This window comes from Mirounga angustirostris, unplaced genomic scaffold (assembly GCF_029215605.1).
Source record: "Mirounga angustirostris isolate CCGP_5_RB_7025 unplaced genomic scaffold, mMirAng1.0.hap1 SCAF_2, whole genome shotgun sequence".
Classification (NCBI taxonomy): domain Eukaryota; kingdom Metazoa; phylum Chordata; class Mammalia; order Carnivora; family Phocidae; genus Mirounga; species Mirounga angustirostris.
Genome location: NW_026991710.1, coordinates 133,998,920 through 134,014,384, shown reverse-complemented (window position 1 = coordinate 134,014,384; position 15,465 = coordinate 133,998,920). Strand labels below are relative to the sequence as shown.

At 41.4% G+C, this 15,465-nt stretch overlaps 1 protein-coding gene across 2 annotated transcripts in view; it reads right to left on the bottom strand.

Annotated features, from left to right (window-relative positions):
• FNIP2 (folliculin interacting protein 2) overlaps nt 1-15,115 on the bottom strand; it is a 138,690-nt gene extending 123,575 nt beyond the window's left edge. Inside the window, exon 1 of one of the 2 annotated variants that reach the window (XM_064585218.1) lies at nt 14,896-15,115. In XM_064585218.1, coding sequence (XP_064441288.1) covers nt 14,896-15,014 — 119 coding nt within the window. In that variant the 5' untranslated portion in view covers nt 15,015-15,115. The remainder of the gene's footprint in view (nt 1-14,895) is intronic. The other variant, XM_064585219.1, reaches the window with a different exon arrangement.
• Between the last annotated feature and the right edge of the window lie 350 nt (nt 15,116-15,465).

Here is a 15,465-nt window from a genome sequence, read left to right as displayed (position 1 = left end):
AGCAGAACTATCAGGAAACTACTTAGAGAAAAAAAGATGTCCTGAGATATAAAAAGAGATAACTGGGGGTGGGGGAGAGATGACTAGGCCAAGCACAGAGGATTTTTAGGGCAGTGAATACACTCTGTGTGATACTGTAAGCATGGATATATGCCATTTTACATTTGCCCAAACTCACAGAATATAAAATACCAAGAGTGAACCCTAAGGTGTACTACAGACTTTGGGTGAATATAATGTGTCAACACAGGTTCATACTTGGTAAAAAATGTACCACTCTGGTAAGTGACGATGATAATGAGGGAGGCTATGCATGTATGGGGGCAGGGCTGTATGAGAAATCTCTGTACCTCCCCCTCAATTTTATTTAAACCTAAAACTGCTCTAAACAACTAAAGTCTTTATTGAAACAAAACAAAAAAGATAAGACAAAACAACAAAACAGATAACTATATCTGTTTACCAAGTATGGATTCTGCCACGGGCTAAGAAGAAAGCCATAAAGGTGGGAACGTAATGTTACTGGCTTGTGATCATTTGTGGCTTTTCCTCCTTGGAGATGAGAGGCCTGGGGTTGGGGACAGCAGGAAGACTAAGAAATACAGATATGTTCTGCTTGTGGATATCATATACAGTAAAACTGCACTAACTTGGATCCCAGCACCAAAATTTAGGTCAAGGTACCTGTGCTGAGCAAGCTGCTTCACCAATCCATTACTCAAAACTGTAGTGATTCCCCAGTGCCTTCAGAGAAGGAACTCCACTTTTTGATGAAGACAAGCGACTTGCCATTTGCCTACAATCTGGAGATGGCCAAGAGGTGGGACTAGGACAGGGAAGTAGCTGGAGAAGCTGGGGGGAGAAACAGTATTTAAGTTTCTGAGAGTTACAGGAGTTACCATTTATCCCATTTATCAAATGCCTAATAGGTGCCAAGCACTTTGCGGCACAACTGACATATATTATCTTCAGTCTTCAGAACAACCTTGAAAGAAAAAAGATTTTACATCCATTTTACAGATGAAAAAAACTCAGGGAAGTACCATGGCATACATCCTAAGTGGGGGAGCCAGGTTTGAACGCAAGAAATGCAGACCCGCAACAAAGTCCCTACTCTTTCCATTAACCCTTAAAGTACAGATTGAAGATCCCTCATCGACTCTTTGGGGTCACCTAAATTTAAACTTAAAATCAGGGATGCCGGGGCGCCTGGGTGGCTCAGTCGTTAAGCGTCTGCCTTCGGCTCAGGTCATGATCCCAGCTTCCTGGAATCGAGCCCCGCATCAGGCTCCCTGCTGGGTGGGAAGCCTGCTTCTCCTTCTTCCACTCCCCCTGCTTGTGTTCCTTCTCTCGCTGTGTCTCTATCAAATAAATAAAATCTTAAAAAAAAAAATCAGGGATGCCTGGGTGGCCCAGTTGGTTAAGCGTCTGCCTTCGGCTCAGGTCAGGATCCCAGGGTCCTGGGATTGAGTCCCGCATCCGGCTCCTTGCTCAGCGGGGAGCTTGCTTCTCCCTCTGCCTGCCGCTCCCCCTGCTTGTGCTCTCTCTCTCTGTCTGACAAATAAATAAAATCTTTAAAATAAGTAAATAAACAAATTTAAAATTAATAATGTTTTCAAGGCCCTGCACAATCTGGTCCCGGTGGATTTTGCCTCACTGGAGCATTCTTATTTCCAAAAAAAACCAGTCCATTCATCAACCCAGGAACACATCTAAGATAAAACATCTTCATCCTCTTCTCTCTGAAGATATTCTCCCATCAGATTTGACCTCCTCTGTAAAGCCTCTCCTAACCAGCTCAGACTAAAGAGCCCTACTACTTGCTTTCATCTTAATCTGACATGGATATATGGCCCTGCAGTCCATCGCTCTGTATTATCACTTGGTATCTATTGCTTGCACAATTAAAATGGAAAGCTCCCTAAAAATAATACTTAAGACTACATGTTTCCTTATGAACCCGACAGAATCTTAATCTCAGTTATCTCAAATATTAATCTTGCAGAGTGGGGATACAGATCATATATTAGTAAAGAACTCACAGACGTGGGTTTGAATTCCCAGCATCACTAGCTAACCACTCAGTAATCTCAAGCAAGCCTCAACTTCTTCATCTATAAATTATTATAACTTTATAATCTAGAAATTAGCTAATATAAATACTTACCCTCAAAGGAGAACGATGAAACACGGGTGAGATAAAGTAGAAGCAACTCAGAACAGTGCCCAGCACAAGGCAAAGTTTTATTTTTGACAAATATTAAAGGGGTCTCTTAAAATTCTTGAGAAGGAGCTATTATAGACATCTTAAAAGATTTCAAAGATGCCATTTATATACATATTATATAATATGTCTCACTAATCAACGAGGTTCGCAATACGAAAATATGTCTGTAAAACCATAAATGGCTATTTGCTTTATAAAAGAATTTGATTTTTTCCCTAATTTTTACTTTTTGCCCACACAATTTTATAATTGTAAAGGATAATTTTTTTTTTAAAGATTTTATTTATTTCAACTGAGAGAGACAGAGAGAGAGGGAACACAAGCAGGGGGAGTGGGAGAGGGAGAAGCAGGCTTCCCGCTGAGCAGGGAGCCCGATGTGGGGCTCGATCCCAGGACCCCGGGATCATGACCTGAGCCGAAGGCAGATGTTTAACGACTGAGCCACCCAGGTGTCCCGTAAAGGATAATTTTTGAATTATCCTTAAAATTTAAGGACATTTACTCACATGCTCATTACAGCATCTCTTGTATTTTTGTTTTCCTTTTTTATTATATTACTGTTATATTACAAACTACTATGTTAATTATATATTAATCATATAGTCAATACATTAACACAACATGAATTATATTAAAATATTTGTGACTTGATTACATTAATAAGTCGTAATCATTTAACCATCATATAAAACCCCATGCAACTAACATCACAGTTTAGCCACTCTCCTACCGTTAGACAGCTATTATGATTCTTTTAAGATTTTATCATTATAGGGCGCCTGGGTGGCTCAGTTGGTTAAGCGACTGCCTTCAGCTCAGGTCATGATCCTGGAGTCCCTGGATCAAGTCCCGCATCGGACTCCCCGCTCAGCGGGGAGTCTGCTTCTCCCTCTGACCCTCCCCCATCTCATGCTCTCTCTCTCTCTCTCTCATTCTCTCTCAAATAAATAAATAAATAAAATCTTTTTTAAAAAAAAGATTTTATCATTATAATGATAATGTCTAAAGAACATCCTCATGCACTAAAGTTATTTTGCTTTTTTGAACATGTTCACGCAGAGAACTTTTTTTTTGTAAATCACTGGGGGTCAAAAAAGGACAAGCACTATTTTGTCTAGGTAGCACTGCTGAACTGAATTACAAAAGAGCTTAAAACAATATGCACGGACACTGGACTAGAGAAGTGATCAACGACTACCAAAGGGAGCTAAGGTCCCGGTGTTACCACCACCCCACCATCAGCACTGTTTCTTTAGGGTACCTGAAATCATTTCCACTAAAGCTGCCACTGTTGTATGAAGAGAAGAGAAACGTGGCAGAAATCCCATCCCAGGTTCTCATCCTAGAAACATATGCATAAGACCTTCTGACCAGCAGTTCACCATCTGCAACAAAAAAGCCTGGAAGCAATCTAAATACCCATCAATGGGGGACTAGTTGAAATTAGTGTGCTTGGCAGTACACTAAAGTTACCTGGGGAGGGTTTAATAAAGACAGACACGGAGGGCCCTAACCCAGACCAAATTCGATCTGGATCTCTGAGAGAGCAGCTCGGGTATTTAAATCTCTGTAGCTGACTTCAATGTCCAGCCAGATTTAAAAACACGGGATTTAAGTAAAGTATTCACGGGGCACCTGGGTGGCTCAGTCGTTAAGCGTCTGCCTTCGGCTCAGGCCATGATCTCAGGCTCCTGGGATCAAGCCCCACATCGGGCTCCCTGCTCAGTGGGGAGCCCGCTTCTCCCTCTCCCTCTCCCACTCCCCCTGCTTGCGTTCTCTCTGTGTCTCTCTCTGTCAAATAAATAAATAAAATCTTTTTTAAAAAAAGTAAAGTATTCATACACGCATTTATTCAACGGAATATTAGGTAATTATTAGCAAAATGCAGAACAGTATACAGGCTAACTACCACTTTGTGTGAATGAAAGAGAATATTTTTTCCTTGTATTTGCATAGAGTATTTCTGGAAGGATATAAAAGAAACTGTTATAATAATGGTAGCCTTTGGGAAGAGAGATTGGGGTGTGAACTGAGAAGTTTATATTTCAATGGATATCATTTGTGTTGTTTTTTTAATCAGGTGCATTTAATAATTCAGAAAAATTCAAATAATTCAAATTCATTCAAAAATCCAAATAATCTTGAATATAAAATCATAATTTATAGACAATTTTTCAGGAACATATGGCACTAAGAAATGTACAGTATCCCACAGCAGGGGCCAGGTAGCAATGTTCGTAGGGTCTCTGTGGAGACCCACAAATACCTGGAAAGAACCAAGTGGCTACCAGGGGTCCTTCTTTGCCCTTTGGGCAGAGATGGTAGTTCTTGCTCTGCTACCTCCTTCTGCCCTAGCAACTAACTTATTCAGTGTACCATTCTAAAGCAAACAGTCACTGCCTGTTACGCTTGGTCAAAATGTTTACTCATAGTTCACTTCCTCACACACTGCAGGTCATCTTTATATGTTAGTCTGGGTTTTATGCTTCTTAAAGAACATGTCAGATTTGTAACCCATTTTTTTTTTAAGATTTTATTTATTTATTTGAGAGAGAGAGAGCACATGAGAGGGGGGAGGGTCAGAGGGAGAAGCAGACTCCCTGCCGAGCAGGGAGCCCGATGTGTGACTCGATCCAGGGACTCCAGGATCATGACCTGAGCCGAAGGCAGTCGCTTAACCAGCTGAGCCACCCAGGCGCCCTTGTAACCCATTTTTAAGTTAGTTTCTCAGATGGAAAGCAGAGATGATTCCATATCTTCTCTGAAGTACCAACTTTACGTAACATGCAAACACGGTATCTGCAGGGTTCAGAGGACCACTATTGTTTTTATAATTAAGTGTGCTCTATCTTAAATTTGAAAAAACCAATGAGCTAACTGCATTGTATAATGTATCTCAGGTTTACCAAGCCATACAAGAATTAAAATAAATCTAAAAAGTATAGAACAGAGTTTTACATTTATCAACACAGCTAATAAATTGAGAGGTTCACACTGTTTAAATACTTTTTCAACAGGTTACTTTCAATAGCTGTGGGATTTTATAACTGGGTCTCAGATATATTACTTAGGTATCTTTTTTAGTTTAGTTGTGGGGGGAGGTTTTTGTTGTTGTTGTTTTGAAGAGGAGACAGTTCCCTTTAGAATATTTATCCTATGATTTTGATACCAGAAAATCTTTCATTATAATTAATGGAAAGAAAGAAATTGAGTTGTGTAAAATAAGATTCCTTTAAGCAATGCCACAATGCATACCAGAAACATCAAGAAAGGAAGTTCCCTACATAAAAAGCATTAATATTTCAAGAGATCAGATTCTGGAATACCAGAGAATCTTTTAAAACTCTAAAATTCATTCATCCATTCATTCATTCAACAGGTATTTATTAAATGCAACTTCCTGCCAAGCACTGCATTAAGCACTATAGACACAATGACAAGGCTAGGATTTAGAACTCTTGCAACAATGCTCTAACCATAACATGTACATTTCCTTGTTTTATTCAATTATCTTCAGATATATGCTTTAAAGTGGGAAATTTAAAAGATTCTTATTATTATTTCTCAATCATATTTTATAAAAGACCTTGAGGAAATGAGGATAATTAATTAAGAGCTAACTGGTAACACATTTTTTTTCTATAACCCTAATGGTTTCAAATGTAAGAAAAAAGAAAATGTCCAATCTTCTGGATATACCAGGGAGAGAGAGTTGGCAGTATGAAGTATTAATAAGGTGTTAAAGGCAGAACAGATTAGACTGGTGATTTTGTTCCTTCTTCCTAACACATCTTAAATCAACACCTGTTTAATCTCTCGAGGAACGTGCAGGTTAACATCTAACTTGTCTTCAACTTGTGAAGAAATAGAGTTGCCATGACAACTGAATGAAAAGTTTAGTAAGCAGAATTTATCCAATGAAGTGCAAAAATCTGCTCGATGCCATTTAACGGATACATGTGTACTTGTAAGCAAATTCTATTTTTCTTCTCTTTTTTTTTTTAAAAAAGATTTTAGTTATTTATTTGAGAGAGAATGAGAGACAGAGAGCATGAGACGGAGGAGGGTCAGAAGTAGAAGCAGACTCCCCACCGAGCAGGGAGCCCGATGCAAGACTCGATCCCAGGACTCTAGGATCATGACCTGAGCCGAAGGCAGTCGCCCAACCAACTGAGCCACCCAGGCGCCCCAAATTTTTCTGTTTGTCAAACTATCAAAGTAAATGTTAACCTATTATCTGGAACATTTCATGGATAAAATATTAAACATACACACACACACACACACACACACACCTTTTTGTTAGAGTGGGCGACAAAAAAATTTGAACAATAACCGTTTGACCATTAAATCTTGGCAGGGCTGCATTTAGTATTACAGGGTCTCAAGTAGACCTAAATTAAGGAAAAGCAGACACTTGTAAGTTTACTTCTTATTATGTTAAATTGTCAAGTAAATTCATGTACATGTTTAATTTCTACTTATAGCTATCACACAATGCAACTTAGGGGATATTCAAAAACGTGAACTATCAATTTTTTTAGAAAAAATATTTCCATCATAAACACACACAGTGTAGGCTGTTTACATATGCTGCATAATCATTAACCTTCCAACATGCAACTAACCTTACTGGAAACTGGACTAAAGTCCTCACCAGATATGTGGGTTCTCAATCTGTCCCCCTCAGTTTTGGGGGGATAAATTTCTACAGCACCTGTGCTTACTTTCACATTGGATTGAATGAATTGGTTGTCATTTTCGATTAGGTAACAGTGGATAATCAAACACCACTGAATCAAACGTGATCACTCATTTACAGACGTATTATGACAAATACAGAAGTGGTCTTGATAAAAAAAGTCAGATGTAGTGATAAAATCACCTTCATAAAGCAGTATACATATCTCTTTATAACACTATGCTGGGCACAAACTCTAGAGTATAATCTATAAATTAAGCAAGAGTACAATAACTAGAAAAATATTCTAAATATATATAAATGAAAGTCATACAGTTAGAGAGGAATGTGATAATCAGGGACCCAGATTATCCATGCTAATACTAAAATCTTACATAACACAAGGAACACTCTGCTATACAACACTTACCCACAATGTTACAGTATTAATGGCAACATTTATTGCATTTCATATATTGCATTATTTTGGCACAAACAGAAAGCGCAATAAGGAAAAAAAAATATGTAGCATGGTGTGTGAGAAGGCACATAGTCCTTTTCAGAAGTCCATTATAAAGGCAGCTGGACAGATTCTGGCTAAACACAAGTGGGATGCCAGCCCATCTCCTTCCATCCCCATCCCACCCTCCCATTCAAGCACTGGTTACAAAAGTGCCTGTGTGGCCCTGAGAAGTGAGTCATGGATGTTCCATTTACAGATGGGGTGGAGTTGAGGGAAATCACTATTACATGCCCAGTTAGCTGGAAAAGTCCATCCTGTTTTTCCTCTTTTACATAATAATCATTTTTCACAAACCTGAGATAAAGAATACTCAGTAAGTAGGAACTCACCAAATATTTCAGCACTAGGACGCAAAAGGGAAAGACTCACTTTTACAGCCAAGGACATGACCTCATAGTGCAGGCCTAACAATTCACACTAGGCAAGGGACTTGTACAATCAGGATAAAACATTTGTTCCTTTTCGCCCACACCAAGAAAAACAGTGGCTGGAGAAATAAGCACAGTGCCAGTTCCCAAATCAGATTCACCCACCAGGAGTTCACACAGACAGCCAAAGCATTTCATGAGTGCAAAGACAATCTTTTACAACTTCCTTTGCCTAGGAAACAAAACAGCAAAGTGGCTTCCTTAAGCTGACCTCACAAGTAAACCATGAGAAACACAACCTAAAGCCACAATAACAAAAATCAATGCTCTCTTTAGATCTATACTCTGTGCATTAAAACACCACATGCCTGGCCCATCTCTCGATACCACTGACTAAGCCAAATGACAATGTATAACATGATCAATACACATTTCAGAACTCAAAATCATCATACATATCTTAGCTTTAAAAATATCTATTCCAGGGGCGCCTGGGTGGCTCAGATGGTTAAGCGTCTCCCTTCCGCTCAGGTCATGATCCCAGGGTTCTGGGATCGAGTCCCGCATCGGGCTCCCTGCTAGGCGGGGAGCCTGCTTCTCCCTCTGCCTCTGCCTCTCTCTCTCTCTCTCTGACTTTCATGAATAAATAAATAAAACATTTAAAAAAATATATCTATTCCAAGCCCCTTAATTTCTCCAAGTTCTCCCAAAATTTAAAAGGTTGTGACACTTTTTCTAAACATATTTCAAATAAATCTTAATTAGAGCTCTCGGTCACGGAATGGAGACCCACATGCAGCTCCTAACCTGTGCTCTGAGCCACGATAAAGATTACAATGGGCTCTGAAGCGTGGGGGAAGCAGTGACCCTTCCCAACTAGTAAAAATTTTGCATATGTACATTGCCGACTACTATCAATATCACCAATTAAATTGGCCTCCTAAGGCTCATAATGAACTTAGGTGTTAAGCACATTAAAATTCACAGCATATTACGTTTAATAACGGGAATTACCAGTTATTTTAATGAAGAGGAAAATTTCTATAAAGAGTTTTTATTCAAATCAGGTTTCTCCACAAATATTATCCTTACCCTGTCTACCTCCCCCTCACAGCGTGGAGTACTCCAAAGACTCTCTGAACATTTAAAATAATTTAGACCACAAAATCCACACAAATTCATCAGAGCAAAATCCAAAATACCAACAAAAAATAATACACAAAAAGTAAAATTAAGGGGCGCCTGGGTGGCTCAGTCATTAAGCGTCTGCCTTCAGCTCAGGTCATGATCCCAGGGTCCTGGGATGGAGCCCCGCATCGGGCTCCCTCCTCGGCGGGAAGCCCGCTTCTCCGTCTCCCACTCCCCCGCTTGTGTTCCTTCTCTCACTGTGTCTGTCTGTCAAATAAATAAATAAATAAGATCTTTGAAATAAATAAATAAATGAAGAAAATGGTTTCAACAGTGGTTAAAGTAAAAAAAAATATATATATAATATATATATATATTAAAAAAGAGAGTAAAATTAAATTTTCAGCCACCCTTTCACAGCCACTGGCTAGTGTACAGTGCTCTCTCTCTTTCATATATGCATAATCAATCACACGCTCCTATTTTTAAAAACTAATCATGTAAGTTTGTATCTTGCTTTTACTTTTTCTATCAAGAACTCCTTTCTGTGTGTGTGTATATATATACACCTATGTGTATGTATATGTGCATGTGTGCATGTATATATGAATACACACATGCACGCGCACGCGCACACACACACACATAAAATAATGATTTGGCTGCTACAAAGTATCATCCATTGTGCAACGGGTATCATTTGGCTTAACAATATTTCCCCCTTCAGCTAAATAAGATTTTTTTCTTGATAAGAAAAATAGCGTATTAATTCTGAAAAACAAATACACCACACTCCTAAAACTATTCCTGAACTCCCAGTCACCTCTATCCAGGTCCGAGTTACAGCCTGCTGGGTATCTTAGCGCTCCTCTAAAAACCTAAGGTCTCTATTTCATCACTGACAACGTCAAAGTTTAAAAAGTAAATAAATGAATAAGAACATATCACTTCAGTTCTGCCTCAAGTCTCTGAAAAATGGTTCAATTTTCATAAAGCCTCAATGTGACTAGTACTGAACTCCATGACTTAAAAGGCCCTTGGTAATACTTAAAATCATTTTGCACTGCCTTAGATTCTTGTGAACAGATTCTCAAACTCATCGTATTACCTCCTTACCACCTCTGACACCCTATGACATAGGACGGCGCTGTGACTTTACAAACGACAAAACAGAACCAGAGAAATGAAGAGACTTGTTCAGGCCCACGTCGACATGGTGACTGAGGCAGGACTAAATCAACAGTCTCCTCAATTTGTCTTCTACGTGCTTTTAACAGAACCCACTGCATTAGCTGCAACAATCCCTTCTCTACCTCTGCCAAAAAACTCTAATAACGCCCCACCGTGTACGGCATGTTTCAAGACAAGGAGGTACGATGTAATGAGTATGTCAATAAATCCAAAACCATAGGCAAGGAAACCTCCAGGAAGACTTTTAGAAAGTAGGAAAAAAGACATCAAAACTGCAATTTATGTCACCTGTGTCACACGTCTGATGCTACAGGCATTAAAAATGAGTGTAGTGAAACTACACTTTTTTCTCCAGAATATTCTCCCTACTTCAGAAAAATCTCATTAGAAATGGGTATGTCCTGGGAGCTGGCAGTGGGAGGGGAGAAAGCCCTTCTGTGTAATTTCCCTCTGTCCAAGGGACTAATTCATACTCCTACCCTCAGTCACAGGAAGCATAAGAACAGTGAGTTCTTAATGCTGTACTTAATGTAAAGATTTACTCTTTATCATTGTTTCAATTATCTTCTTGTTATAGTTTCCAATGTGCACTTCGCTGTTTATTCATCTTGGTAAATAATCTGTTATCCTTTAGATTGCAAACTCCAATGCAGGACCATGTGTCCTACCTTGATTTGTACAGGTGGAGCACAAAGCCACAAGCACATGGGCATCAGATGCTATTTGATATCGATGATAAGTAGATTAAGTTATACTTACACTAACCCTGTAACAGAGTACTTAAATTTGCTCTAACAGAACAAGATGGATTAGTACTAACTAGGCCATTCGGCCTTAGATATTCAGGACTGGAGGGAGGGGAAAAGGAATGGAATCTACTTCTAGCCTTTATGCAGCTAGCTACCAAGCAGCTGAAATGCTTCTACTTACTCCTCATGTCCCAGGTGGTATATAAGCTTACTCACTTCATCTAACTGATCCAAAATAAAATATTTGATTACCTATGATCCTTTCACCTCCCTGTCGCATATATATTTTAAATGAAGACTGGTCCACTAATTTAACAGAGACATCAAAAAAACCCAAAAAACCAAAAAACCCACCATAAGATAAAACCTCAGACTTGAACCAGACATGCAAGTCAATGGGCATACCCCGGCTTTTTAAAAATTCCTATGTGAACATGCTGACCTCAAATCCAAGGTAATCAGGAACCCAATTTTACTTCTGACTTGAGCCACTAGACAAATCACCTCTTTTTGTTCTACTTTATCCTTCTAGAACAAAGTGTTGTTCATATATATATTTATGTATCAGCTAATTAAAAGTGAAAGTATTCTGAAGACCAGCAAAGAGAGATTACTCTCAAATTTCAAAACCATGATAGAATTTTATAACTTCAGAGTTTACTCTTCACAAACACCATAATCATATATTGTGCCTAACTACTCCCAAACATGTAAAATCAATCTCTTTTGATTTCTTTTGTTTTCCTAGAAGTCTTTCCTCAAAGCAATGAAAGGGCTTTTGTTGAGATCCCAAACAAAATACACTAAAGAAGGAATCTTGACTGTGATGTTCTCTTTTTAGATGGAACATCAGAAAGCCTGAAGATCTGAAAATGACCTATGAGATAAGCTACTTATATTGAACAAAAAAATGTCCTCTCCAATCAACTATAGTATGTGAAAACCGGAGGAGTGAGAGGGAACAGTAAGAAACGAGGGAAGTGCCCAAGAGTAAACAAGAGTAACATAGAGGGCAAAACTTGACCAAAGGCTAAACTTCAGAGAACTGGAGAAAAGTTTAAAATAACTAGTGAAAGTCCATCACAGGAAGAGAAGAGATATAAAAAGGCTTTCACAAACTCTAAAACAAACAAATATATATATGTCTGTGGGTATACATGTATGTCCATATATTATATATTTATAAAATATATAGAAAGTTGGATCTTATTTTTACTTAGGTTTCTCCAAAATATATGTTAATATATGCTACAAAACTGCTCAAAAAGTCTGATTCCTCAGGAGACTTTCATTCCCCAAATCCACAAGTTATGTGCTATATTTAAATGCACTTTTTGAAAAATATAAATTCACGTTAGGAACACTAGATTTTTAACCTAAGGGTTTTACTTTAACTTCTCAAAATCTATTCAACTATGAAGTGGGTTCCTAAGGGCAGCTAATCCCCCTGTATAAGGCACCCACTTCCCCAAAAAGCACATGCCAGCATCTGTCTGGTAAAACCTGGATGAAATGAAGCACAAGGGCAAGAAAAGGAAATTTTCTGGGAGACTTTTCCCAGGAGAGCTACACTGCATCTGAGTTAGACTAGGTGGAGAGAGCAGGAGGAAAGACTTGCTTGGGTACCCTTCGTTGATCTGGTGTGCACTGGCTGACTTGTCCCCACCTTCCTACGTCTTCACAGACATGTGCTAGTTCACTTCTTTCTCCATGGTGACCCCTAACAGGGCCACTGCTAAAGGGCCTCAGTAAGTGAAATGTTCAACTGACAGCTCCAATTCTCCCAATCTACCTCAAAAATCCACCTCAAAAAACTTGAAGAAAATCCTAACGAGGTCAAGAAAGAAAAAAAAAAAAACAAACAGTCCTTGGCATACTTTCGTGTTCTTCATTATACACCAATGGGATGTCAGGACATTATACTGAAAATGTTCCCACAAAGTGGGAATCAATTGCCCTAATATGGCCAAGCCCTAAATATAGCCACATTTTTTTTTGTTGTTGTTCAAAATACACTCAATTAAACTTGTGGATGGAGGAAATGGTGGTGGGCAACTGGGCAGAGAGCACAGGAAACAATGACAGTTAACTCCACTATCTCCACCAGCATTAAAATGGCTTTAAATGTCCTTGACAAGGGCTGCCAAAGTAAAGACACCAGTCACACACATGCCCTTTTTTCTCCAGGCTTTGTTCCCTTGATCAAGTCTGGTTTACTGGGAGGGAAGAGAAGAAATTCCACACCCTGGGCCTGAAGTAATTCTACCATTCTGAGAAGGGATGCAACATCACTAGTACTCAAAGCAGTGAAAGGAATAGGATTCCCTAATCAAATTATAAGGATCCAGTTAGTCTAAAGGAAACCTGAGACTTTAACTAGGGTAGTTTAAAGTCCTCACAATTTACCTTCCAAACAACACCGCACCCATACACACCCACACACACCTCACAAACACAAAATACTGATATTTAATATTCACATAAGCAGTGAGGAACTATGTTTTAAACGAATGGAATTCAAGAAAAGCAAAATCTAGACTATAAAACTTAATCCAAAATTTATTCAAAGTTTCACTTCAAACTTTTAAAAGGTTTATTATACTGGTTCTGGACTTGTTCAATAATAAACTATTTTTGCAAGACATTCTGGCCAAAAAACGTGTAGCACCGTGTCACAGTTGGAAGTAGATACTCAATTTAAAAACATGCTGAATAAAACTGTTAAAAGTACATAAATAAAACTTCTCAACATATGTGTGCTGAAAGGCAACATAGGACATTCTAAGTCACCTTCTAAAAGTTAGCTCTTGATGGGTGCCTGGGTGGCTCAGTTGGTTAAGCGACTGCCTTCGGCTCAGGTCATGATCCTGGAGTCCCGGGATCGAGTCCCGGGATCGAGTCCCCCATCGAGTCCCGCATCGGGCTCCCTGCTCGGCAGGGAGTCTGCTTCTCCCTCTGACCCTCCTCCCTCTCAGGCTCTCTGTCTCTCATTCTCTCTCTCGCAAATAAATAAAAAATTTTAAAAAAAATTATAAAAAAAATAAAAATAAAAAAATAAAAGTTAGCTCTTGAAAGCAGAGTAACATTGAGATTTTAAAGACTGGATTCTGTGGTCAAACTGCTTGGGTCAAAACGCAGGCTCTACCACTTACTGCGGTGGATCTTGGGCACGCTGTTTAAGTTCTCTGTGACTAAGTTTCCTCATCTGTAAAATGGGAGTTGTAACAGCACCCTACCTCACAGGGTTGTTAAAGAAATAAATGAAAGAAATCAACATAAACCATTTAAGTTGGTACACGCTCAATAGGTACCAGCAATTATTATTCAAAGGTGTGTGTTCACAAGGTCGGATCTATTAAATAGATGCATGAGCGTTGTTAAATTAAAAACTCAACCATTTGATAAAAGCATCTCACTCCCCTTTTCCATACACCAGGCGGTCAACCTTCCAAATGATGTGGCAATTACATACTTTCATTCATCCGTCTGAGGGCCTGTCATATACGGCAAGGAAGAAGGAAGATGCTGCTTCGTGACTGTTGCTCCTTCCTAACTTCTAAATACTGTCACGTACACAATAGGTTGGAGCTGCCCTCAAAATGACAGCTCACCGCTTTGCAGCGCCCGCAGAGGCGCCCAGGAGGCTCTGCCGGGAAGGGGTTCGCCCCAACCCACGGCGAATCTCCCACGTCCACAGCCAAGCAAGCGCACGCCTGAGAATCCAAGGAACACAAGAGAACTCTGCAAGGAGGAAGGGACCCTGAGCAGTGGGGAAAGGACGGAGGGAGGGAGGAAGGGACCCTGAGCAGTGGGGCAAAGAGGGAGGGAGGGAGCAGAGGTCCCTCCCGGCCAGAGAGGTTTCGGAGCCACACTCGGATCCGGCGCGTCCACGGTGACGAGCCCGGGACCCGGTGCCGGCGATCGGCTGCGACGTCCCGAGCGGCCCACTCCCTTCTCCCTCCGTCCCCCGGCCGGCACCGAAGCCGACCCCGGTCCCGCTCCAGCCTCGCCTGCCGGCGCCCCCTCACCTAAACGCGGGTCCTTCCTTGGAAGCCCTGCCCGGGGCGGACGCCGCCGCGGAGCTGCCGCCGCTGCCGCTGCCGCTGCCCTTTTTGTTAAAGAGCTTCTGGAGCAGGGTCGGGGCCATGATGCTGCCGCCGCCGCTGCAGCTCCGGCCGTGGCGCTCGGGGCGCCGGCAGCTCAGCGCGCAGCCGGGGGCGGCGGCCGCGGCGGCGGCGGGGCCATGGCGGCGGCGGCGGCGGCGGCGCGGCCGCCCAGCCTCGTGGGAGCGAGGGGCCGCTGCGGCTGAGTAACTCTGCTCGGCGTCGGGGCCGCCGGAGGCCGGTCATATGACTGAGCCGGCCCGCCGCCGCCGCCTCGCGCGCTGACAGTACCTCCTGCGGGAGGAGCCCGCAGCCCCGCGGCGGCGGCGGCGGCGGCGGCGGCGCGGGAGGAGCGCGGCCGCCCGAGCGGCGGTCATTGGCCCGGCGGCCGCCCGCCCCGGGCGCACGTAACCCCGGCGGGGGGCGAGGCCTGGATCGGGCGGCCCTGCGCTGCCGGCGCGCGGAGAGCGGAGGCGGGGCGGGCGCGGCGCTGAA